Source organism: Microtus ochrogaster, linkage group LG10, assembly GCF_000317375.1.
Source record: "Microtus ochrogaster isolate Prairie Vole_2 linkage group LG10, MicOch1.0, whole genome shotgun sequence".
NCBI classification, from domain to species: Eukaryota; Metazoa; Chordata; class Mammalia; order Rodentia; family Cricetidae; genus Microtus; species Microtus ochrogaster.
In genome coordinates this window covers 65,332-76,197 of record NC_022035.1, presented here as the reverse complement: position 1 = coordinate 76,197, position 10,866 = coordinate 65,332, and the positions used below count along the sequence as shown (strand labels likewise).

At 41.7% G+C, this 10,866-nt stretch overlaps 1 protein-coding gene across 1 annotated transcript in view; it reads left to right on the top strand.

The window, feature by feature from the left end:
• Positions 1-1,720: 1,720 nt before the first annotated feature.
• The window catches only part of Hepacam2 (HEPACAM family member 2), a 33,349-nt gene continuing 24,203 nt past the window's right edge, over positions 1,721-10,866 (top strand). Inside the window, exons 1-2 of the mRNA XM_026787548.1 lie at positions 1,721-2,114; positions 5,775-6,059. Coding sequence (XP_026643349.1) covers positions 1,721-2,114; positions 5,775-6,059 — 679 coding nt within the window. The remainder of the gene's footprint in view (positions 2,115-5,774; positions 6,060-10,866) is intronic.

The window sequence follows — 10,866 nt, the reverse complement described above, 5'->3', positions numbered from 1 at the left end:
AGACAAAGAGAGAGAGAGAGAGAGACAGAGAGAGAGACGAGAGAGAGAGAGAGAGAGAGAGAGAGAGAGAGAGAGAGAGAGAGATACAGCGTGAGCGTGGCACAGAGGACAGCATGACACAGGGAGTTAGTTCTCTTTTCCACCATCTGAGTCCTGGGGATTGAACTCAGGCTTGGGCTCGGTGGCAGGTACCTTTACTCTCTAGTCTGTCTCACTGACCCTCTGCCATTGTTTTCTATCTCTCTGTGTTCAAGATAGTCTACATTTAAGTTACACACGTAACCACCCTATCACTCTGTTCCTCTGATAGTGATTTCATACCCATGCCACAAACTTATAAAATGAAGCAAAGAGATTTTAATTAGAGTTCTAAAAGTATGGTATCCTGAAAGGACTTTTTTTTATTACAAATGGTAAATATGTTTATATGTATATAAATATATTGAGAGAGAGAGAGAGAGCTCCAAGTTCCAGAAGCTAAGAGGCATATACAAACATAAGATTAGCCATAGCAGTGAGTTCATGGACCCAAACAACACAAGCACTGCATAAGACTGTACATGGGAAGAGCTTCATGCCTCACATCAGTTCAGGCCTCTAATTCTGTCCTAAACTACCATTAATGAGTTAATAATGAAAACGTGATCACCACGTCCATTCAGCATTGCCTTTTGGATGTCTAGTGAGCATCTAAAAGTTCATGTGCCCTATACAGACTTCTGATTTCCCCACCGCAGTGCCAAAGCCAGAAGTTCTCTGCAGTGCAGTAGCTGTGTGGTGTGTTTTTTGTTTTGTTTTGTTTTGTTATTGTTGTTGTTCTTTGGTAGAACCAGTTGTTTCTCATGTTGCCCAGTATACCATGGCTTGGTAAAGCCCCATCTCTTGCCTGCTTTGATGCAGTCGTTTCCCGAGATACTTTGGTGTTCCTGCTTTTCTCTTTGCTCAGCCCATTCTCATCCCAGCTGGCGGGAGACAAATAAATCATTAGAAAAGTCACGTCCCTCCTCTGATATCAAAACTCCAGTAACATTTTCATTTTGCATAGAATAAAATTGCCCACAAGTGCCATGGTCTTAGCATCCTTCCCCATTCGTCCCTGCTATCATTGCCCTTATATCCCTATGAGCTCCTCCTCCTCCACTCTGTTTCATCCAAGTCCGCCCCTTGTTCCTTACCCAGCAGCCAGAGTCCCTCTGTGGACAAGGAACGACTGTTTTTTAACTGAATGTGGTTTATTGTGACAGTTACTAGGTTACTCAGGTTTGGTGTGACTTTGACTAAAGCGAGGAGGGACTTCCAAAAATCGAATATTGAGCTACTTCAGAAGACTTTGCAGAAATTTGTTGCAGGGAAGTATCCCTTCATATTTCAGGAACTGCAGTTTCATCAAAATATGAAATTGACATGGCCTAATTTCAAATATGTTTTAATAGCTTTGTTGAACGTTAGAGCTCATAATCCCTCTCAGTTCTTCTTTCTTTATTACTCTGTAATTACAGGAGATAATAGCTTCTGCTTCTCCTTTTTGCTTTGTCTTAGAGAAGTCATGCAGCTGGTATTCTCACTGGGTGTAGTCCTTCAAATGCAGAAGGCTTGAGAGACAAATATTTACTTCTACCTGTAGCTGGTACTGGAATAGTCAATACTTAGAAGCCTTCTTCTCTGAAAGGGATTATCATCTGACTGAGTACCCTCTGTAACTGTACCTTTTTATTATGAGATGTGGCTCAGGGTACTCACAGTTCTCTTTCTCTTTGTAGCAGGTGTTTGTTTGGGGCTGAAGGTGACCGTGCCTTCACACACTGTCCACGGCATCAGGGGACAGGCCCTCTATCTCCCTGTGCACTATGGCTTCCGCACTCCAGCGTCTGGCATCCAGATCATTTGGCTGTTTGAGCGACTACACACAATGCCCAAATACTTACTGGGCTCTGTGAACGAGTCTGTCGTTCCCGACTTGGAATATCAACACAAGTTCACCATGATGCCACCAAATGCTTCTCTCCTCATCAATCCGCTGCAGTTCACTGATGAGGGCAATTACATTGTGAAGGTCAACATCCAGGGAAATGGAACTCTCTCCTCAAGTCAGAAGATACAAGTCACCGTTGATGGTGAGTCCTCTGTGACAGTGGAGAAGAGGCTAGGTCAAGGCAGAGGAGGCTCAGATAACGAAGGTTCCTAGGCTCTAAGGTCCTGGCTCTCCCAACTCCAAGTGATTTAATTAATATTTAAAGTTTCCTTAATGCCATTACCTATCTATAAGGTTTCCTGAGATTTAATGGTATCTGTATGGAGAGGAGGTACCCAGTGCCCAGCAACAGACCTTTAAGCAATAAGAGAAACATACTGTTTTCTTAGGATTTAAATAAAGCTGCCTCAAAAATGAGGTATGGACATCTTATTTTCTCATTTGTAGGCTGTATTTTGTGAAGGTTCCTATTTTTGATCACTTGAACAACATTTGGTACAACATTTAAGGGAAGATGAGCCAAGGACTCTATGGCTCATTTATTTGGTACAACATTTAAGGGAAGATGAGCCAAGGACTCTATGTCAGGACAATAGAAGTTTGCGGAAATGCGCCCCAAAGGAGACTTAGTTAACTAACCTTCAGACATTTGTTTTTTCTTATGAAAATTTGTAAGTGGCATACCTTGAACATACTATGCACAAAATTCAACTTCTTTTTCTTTGTCCTCTTTATTTGACACTAGTATGTCATTTTACTAAAAATTAAATTGATTCTATTGCTTCCTCAGGCCAAGACTTTGCACACATCTCAGACAATCCCATCTCTCATTACATACACCCTGTCTGCAGGAAACCTAAAAAGCACTCCAGGTGCTTCCAGCGCTGCTTTGCTCCTGCCTCTAACTGTCCTGACCTGAGATTTGTAATAGCTTGCTCCCTACCATCTGTGCTTCTGCTCTTGCTTCGTCCTGTCACAGCAAACACTTGTCACAGCTTCCTAGTGCGCTCAAATGGGTGTCAAAGTACTAACAATAATGTTCAGATCCCAGCATACCTAGAACCCATCTGACTGCATTCTCTACCTCTGTCCTCTGTTCTGGCCACAATGGTTTCTTGCTTTACCTTGAACAGGACAGATACACTCACATCTCAGGTCCTCTGTTCTCACTCTTCGCTATATCCAAACAGTTTCTATCCCAAATATCACTTTCTTTATTTCTTTTAGGCATCTCAATTGTTGTATCTGATGTCTCTCCACTCTATATAACAATATCATCTTAGTCCCAAACACACACACACACACACACACACACACACACACACACACACACACACTGTTCACTGACTTTAATTCTGCTTTTCTCTTTCTTCATCAAACTTCCATCGAACTTACCATCACCTGTAAATAGTACCTGTATTTAACTTTTAGTGTTTCTCTTCCTGACTTGAACATGAGGTCTGTGGGAAGAGGAACATTGTCTGTATTCTTGCTGCTTTTCTTCTCAGTGCTCAGAGCGGTGCTAGCCATAGTAAACACAGTAACCCCTAGGGAGCAAGGAGGGAGGGGAGAGACAAAAGAGGCTACAGGGGACTAAAACACTGACTGCCAGACCAGGTGTCTGCAGAGCAATTGTAGGGAAAGGGGCGAATTACCTAGCCAGAATTTTCATAATTTTTTCCCCCTCAACAGTTTTTCATACAAGTTTTAATAGGACATCCCTTACCTGGATTGTAACATCGGATTTATTCAGGGAAATGAAACCAAAACCTTTAGTAAACAGGCTTTAAGAACCTAAGCAAAAACTTTTTCAAAAGGGGAATGTCAGCTTTGTGTTTGATACGGATGACTAGTCCAGTGATTGGCTTTCCTCGGTTACTATGATGCCTAACTATCTCGTACCACATGCAACCCCACACAGAGACAAATGGGATGTGTTTATCTTGACCAGTGTACACAATTCATTTTTTTAAAAAAAAAACATAATAACATACACAAGTTGCTATTGCAAACCCTCTGCTTTTGCCACAGAAGACAAAGGGTTGAATTAAATGAACAAATGCCAGATGTCCTCAAGTTGTTCAGCTCCCATCCAAGTCGCTTCAACCTCACTTTTCCTAATCTTTCATTTGTTGCCTTTTCCCCTAGGCTGGGAAATGAGGTCTGTTTGCACCCTGATGCAATTTCCTTTGTAGGATAATACATGATATATTTGCCTAAGGAAGAAGCTTCAAACTTGACTCAATGCTTGATGAGAAATCAAAGCTTAAAGTGCTGGATCCAGTCACAGGCTGCCTATGTGTTCTCTGTGATCTTACAGAGATGAAGACTATCAAAGTCTGTCTCTCCAAAGTGCAGGGAAAATACATTGACAAGCGTAAAGGCCTCTTCCCTTTGCCAGTATAGGACATTTAACTCTGAACAAGTAACTATTTCCTTATGTCTGTTGCCTGTTTACTTACATGTGTGTGAGTGTGTTCCAGAACACGCCTCAGAGCACATGTGCAGATCAGTAACTATTTCCTTATGTCTGTTGTCTGTTTACTTACATGTGTGTATGTTCCAGAACACCCCTCAGAGCACATGTGCAGATCAGTAACTATATTCTTATGTCTGTTGTCTGTTTACTTACATGTGTGTGAGTGTGTTCCAGAACATGCTTCAGAGCACATGTGCAGATCAGTAACTATATTCTTGTGTCTGTTGTCTGTTTACTTACATGTATGTGAGTGTTCCAGAACATGCCTCAGAGCACATATGCAGATCAGAAGTAACTTACTAGAGTAGTTTTCGCTCCTTCCACCATGTAGGATCTGGAGATCAAATTCAGGCTTGACAGCAATTGCCTTTATCACTGACCCATCTTGCTGGCTTCCAAGTCGCTATTTTATCAAACAGAGGAAAGAATTTTGAAGATTGGTAATGTTTGTTAAAATGATAGTGGATGTATATGTAATTACCAACCTTATCTGTGTACTTAGAGCTGAAAACCAGGGAAGAAATGTGGTCTTGTTTTCCATGTTGATCCATTTGCCTACTGAGTGCCACATTTATAAAATAAAGCTAGTTTCTCATTACTTCACTTTCTAACAGGAACTTCTATTGGATTTGCTTTGTATATTCCAACTTTTATAAAATCTCAATAATATATCATATCCAACTGTCCAATTAATCCAGTGTTGACTGAAATGTAGACTTTAATTTGTTAATGAAATTGTGTACATGCCACTCTTGAATAATGCCCCAACACGCTTTCAAATGTGCCCCACATGAGCTGTGTAATTTACTCGTCAGATGATGGCTAGAAATTTGAGGCTGCCACATCCCTTCTTGCCAGGTGCTTTAGGTACACTACAGGTCAAAAAGGGAATAACTGTATACATTTGCTTTGCCTGTAAGAGTTACCTTCATGGCAGACAAGCATTTGCCTAACTCACATGAACTCTTAAGTTCAGAGAGAAAGAGGGGGGAAGCGTGATGGTGGAGAAATCTTGATGAAAAGAAAAGCGGAACCCTGGGCTTCCAGCCACTAATGATATAGAAAATAATAGATTAATTGTCAACACTTGAATTCGGGTTCTAGAATTTTATTAGCTGTACCTGTGTAAATACATTTCATGTTTTAGCCATTTTTAAACTTCTATGACTTTTTAATATCCTCTGTTACCCAAGCTGTCTACATTTACAAAATATGAAATGTTGGAATAATTTCCCCAGGACTCTCTATTGGAAAGGCTTCTTAAGGTTTTACTGCCGCCCCACGGATGGAAAAGAATCGTTTCTATGCCTCTTGATCTTGCAGATCCCGTCATGAAGCCAGTGGTCCAGTCACATCCTGATTCTGGGGCTGTGGAGTATGTGGGCAACATTACCTTGACCTGCCAGGTGAAAGGGGGTACCAGGCTAGTTTACCAGTGGCGAAAAAATGGGAAACCTGTTTGCATCAACTCCAGCCACTCGTTTTCTCCCCAAAACAACACCCTTTGGATTGTTCCAGTGACAAAGGAGGACATTGGAAACTATAGCTGCCTTGTGTCAAACCCTGTCAGTGAGGTGGAAAGTGACGTCATTACGCCTACCATATATTGTAAGTTTTGCTTTTGTCTTATGTCTATATTTATGGGAAGGTCTCACATGGGTAGATATAGATAATATCAGCCCCAGGAGTCATCTGGTCTTTATCAGTATTGTAGCTCAGTTCTTGTCATAGTCTTGTGGTCTAGGCATTGTCTGGTCCAGAAATATATCTACTGGCACAACTTTCCCTTTTGAAGACCGAGTTGAAACATTAATCACAGAGAATTCAAAGTGAAATTTGTGATTCTAAGCAATAAGTGATTTCATGGGTAGTGGAATTTTTTTATTTTTATTGATTTATTTTTTTCCATTAAAAAAATTTACACTTCCTCTCCTCCTCCCATTCCCCTCCTACTCCCCGATTCACACTCCTCCCTCCCCCTCCCTCCTTAAGAGAGAGCAGGGGACCCTGCCCTGTGGGAGGTCCAAGGCCCTCCCCACTACATCCAGGCCTAGGAAGCTTTGCATCCAAATAAACTAGGATCCCAAAAAGCCAGTATGTAGTAGAAACAAGTCCCAGTGCCTTTATCAATGGTTTCTCAGTCAGCCCCCATTGTCAGCCACATTCAGAGAGTCTGGTTTCATTTCAGGCTCATTCAGTCCCGGTCTAGCTGGATTTGGTGAGCTCCCATTAGAACAGGCACACTGTCTCAGTGGGTGGACCAACCCCTCGCGGTCCTGACTTCCTTGCTCATCTTCTCCTTCCTTCTGCCCTTCAACCGGACCTTGGGAGCTCAGTCCCTTACTCTGATGAGGTTCTCTGTCTCTATCTCCATCCGTCATCGGACGAAGATTCTATGGTGATAGTCAAGATAATCATCAGTGTGATCATGGGGCAAGGACAGTTCAGGCACCCTCTCCTCTGCTGCCTAAGGACCTAGCTGGGGACATCCCCGTGGACACCTGGGATCCCCTCTCGAGCCAAGTCTCTTGCCAACCCTAAAATGGCTCCCTTAATGTAGATATCTTCTTCCCTGCTCCTATATCTGCCCTTCCTCCATCTCCACACTCCCATTCCCCCAAGCTCTCCCCAGGCTCTCCCTTCTCCCTTCTCTCTCCCCATCTCCCCTTCCCCCAACTCCACCCCCACCCCTACCCCCACCCCGATGCTCCCAACTTTTACCCAGCAATCTTGTTTGCTTCCAATTTCCAGGAGGATCTATATATGTTTTTCTTTGGGTTCACCTTGTTATTTGACTTCTCTGGGCTTGTGAACTATCGGCTTAATGACCTTGGTTTATGGCTAGAGTCCACTAATGAGTGAGTACATTTTCAATCCCAAGAATCCAGTACCACAAAGAGGTGCTGATGCATTCCTCTCGGAGAAGGAGAGGAGATGATGGAGATCCAGGGATGGGATACGTTCTGTAGACTGCATGAGAAAGGAGCACTCCTGGGTTACGTGTGGGAGAGGACTTTGAAGGACAGGTGTTCCCTGTGCCTGTTTTCTCTCCACCATTTCTACATTTGATCTTAGCCGAAGGCTGAAAAGTGATTCTCCCATTTCTGAAAGGAGGATTCAGGAAGGATTCTATGCAGAACCATCTCAAGTGTTTTCCCAAGAAGATCAGTAATTACTTCAGAATTCTAATTCCCTTCGGTTGTTGTTTCCATTGTTGAGATGGAATCTCACGTACAAGTAAAATGTTTCAAACTCTTCAGTTTGTATCATGCTACAATCATAGCTCCAAACAAGGCTCCTCATTTTCTTTATTCTAGTATTTTTCTAGCCATTAGAGTCATAGCACTACCTCTAATATGATTAAATCTCTATTTATTTATTTATTTATTTATTTATTTATTTATTTATTTATTTGGAGTGTGTGTGTTGAGGTATGTGTATACCACAGCATGTCTGTAGAAGTCAGAGGACAACTTTCGAGAGTCAGTTCTCTCTTCCCTAGGGGAGGAAAATCAAACTGTCAGGTTTGAAAGAAACCGGCTTTACCCACCGAATATGCTTAATATTGCATGCAAAGTTTAATGTAAAATGGAACTTGTTCACTGTTTAGAACAGTGACATTGGGAGATTGGAAAACTCTGCTATGGGACTGTTGTGGACAATAACAAAAACCTATCTTTGCACATACTGTATGACTTCTGGAGATGGGGCAGCATCTCTTCAGCAGAAAGCTGACAGCTATTTCTTTGGGAAGCCCTTACTGTAAGATTGAAAGAGCAACTATGTGGCCAAGAAAAGTGAGATGTGGCAATGGAAAACTTGTTACGTCTGGCATGAGGATGAAGTTTTCACCTTCTAACACAACTGAGCCTGGAACAAAAATCTATTCACTCATTAAATATGTCTTCATAATAGTGGAAGAGACAGTAAACCTTGCACCTAGTGCTCACAGGTCAGACAGCAGGAGTAATAAATGGGGTTGATAATGGCCTATGTGGTGTCAGTAAGTCCCCTGGTCTTTCTGGGCCTCATTTATAAAAACGAGATATTTGAAATTACCTCACAGTATTACTGAGATTAAATGAGATATTGTCCAAAAAATAGAAAAAGAAGCATATAAACAAGCTCTCACTAAAGAGAATATGGTGCTATTATGGATGCATTTGTCTTCATCTGCTTCATCTATGTGCATCTACTTCATAAATGTGCATACTTTCACCACTAGAATACAGGCAGAGCCCTCTCGAGGACATGCATCAAAAATAAAAGATAAAAACTTTGGATAAAAGCACTAGCATGTGAATAAAGTATGGTCTTCTGCAACCAAAGGATGCTTAAGTTAAAACTGAATAGCAGCTCTGAGGCAGAGAAGAGAGCTGCCGGGGCCAGGAGGAGAACAGGGGAGTGACACACATATGCACAGTGGCTTTGCTTGAAAACCCGCAAAATTCAACTACAGGAAATGGAATTACTGGATCTTAAAATTGGACACGAATCCTATGTTTTTAGTAGGGGAAACTATGTGTGAATGTCGTGGCTGTTTCAGGTATGTGTCACAAGAAGCAGAGCAGGTAAGAGTAAGAACTGCGGAGTCGTGGGCCAGAGTTCAAATCCTGCGCAGCACTCTCTTCATCATCAGCGCTGACCTCGGGAACCTACTTCACGGAGCAATCGTGTGACTGAACTGTCACAGGATGAGACGAGAGAGAACACTTGACTGGCCCCTAGTCAGCGCTGTAGAATAGTTCGCCAGTATTTCATTATAAAGTTACTATCCCACGTGAATACAAAGGCGAGAAACATTGCCTGTTTTTTTTCCTGAAGAAAAGCCCCCTTTCGTAAAGCGACAGAGTGAACGTGTTACAATGAGCATGGCTGAGCAAGTGGAAAGGTCTGGAAAACCATCTCCTGCACAGACAGCAACAAGAGACCAGACCCAAAGAGGAAGTAAATGTATTTTTCAAGGACTGAGACAAATCATAGCTTGTTTTATTTGTTTGCTCATCTGTTTTAGAGCCAGTGTCCCCTTCCACATCCCAGGCTGGCCTGGTACTCAATACATAGCCCAGGCTGGAGTTTAGGGTCATCCTCCTGTGTGCAGAGACTGTGGGCATGAACCAAAATAGCTGATTTGTGTTTAACTATGACAAATTTTTTTCCTTCTTTTTTTTTTTCTGAGACAGGGTTTCACTGTAGCTCTGGAACCTATCCTGGAACTAGCTCTTGTAGACCAGGCTGGCCTGGAACTCACAGAGATCTGCCCGCCTCTACCCCCCGAGTGCTAGGATTAAAGTGTGCCACTACTGCCCAGTGGCAATTATTTTTATAGCCTTAATTTATAACTGTATTTTTAAAGGTTTTAAAAAGTCTTTTCAGATAGCCTTGTGAGAATATTCTGTCTGCCTTTAAAGCAGAGGCAACAGATGGACAAAGAAAGTCTAAGCTTCAGCAATGCTGCACAACCGTGCTGGAACTGTAGGGAAGATTTGGGAACAGTGCAACCCATTTATAGATGTATTTCTTTACTAAGCAGGTTATTTTCAAAAATTAAAACTTCAGTTCAAACACAAGTAGCACAAACCTAAATATGTAAGATATGTAAACACAGGAAAAAGAAAATATGAACAAATTGAATCAAAGGCAAGTCATGTCATCAGAATTTTCTTGGCTCAGCAATAATCTACTATGTGACCTAGAAGCACAATCTAATTGCATTATTAGTTCAGCCCTGTTTTATTACTTGTTTTTGTTTTGCTTTGTTTCCTTGGTTTCAAGTGACAAGGTTTAAATAGCCTGCATAAGAGTTTGTCACTGATCTTCTATTGTTGTGGCATCAAGGTGTCTGGAGTTTTCTCATTCCCTGTACACTGGGAATATTTGCCTAGTTTGATGCATTCCCCAATGCTCCATTTGTATGTAGTTACTCCTCTTCCTTCATTATTTCCTACTGAAAGGCCCATCTGTCCTGCCTGTTTTCACCTCCTCAGTGTCACTAAGACACTCAAGTCTCGGAGCAAAGACAGTACCCTGTACATGTCTGTCTCTGCTCCCCACTACCTTCTGTCTTCCTTGACTCTCTCTCCTCATAAGTATCAGTACAACAAACTCTCATAGGAGCTCCATGTTGCTAAGCATCTTTAATTTTATAGGGCAATACTTGACGCCGCTAGGAACTCAGTTTAACCTGAATATTTTGTTCATATCATTCTTCCAATCCCACTTTTACTCCATGACTCTGTGATCAGACAAAGATAATAAACGAGAGGCCATCATATTCTAATATTCTTCCATAGATATCCACATTATAATTTAGAATATCTTCATGAATTATCTATTCTGTTTTTATTGTTTCCCTGACATTTTTTTCATATAGAGCAGGAATTATTTTTATTGCTAATGAAGTTATAACGAAATC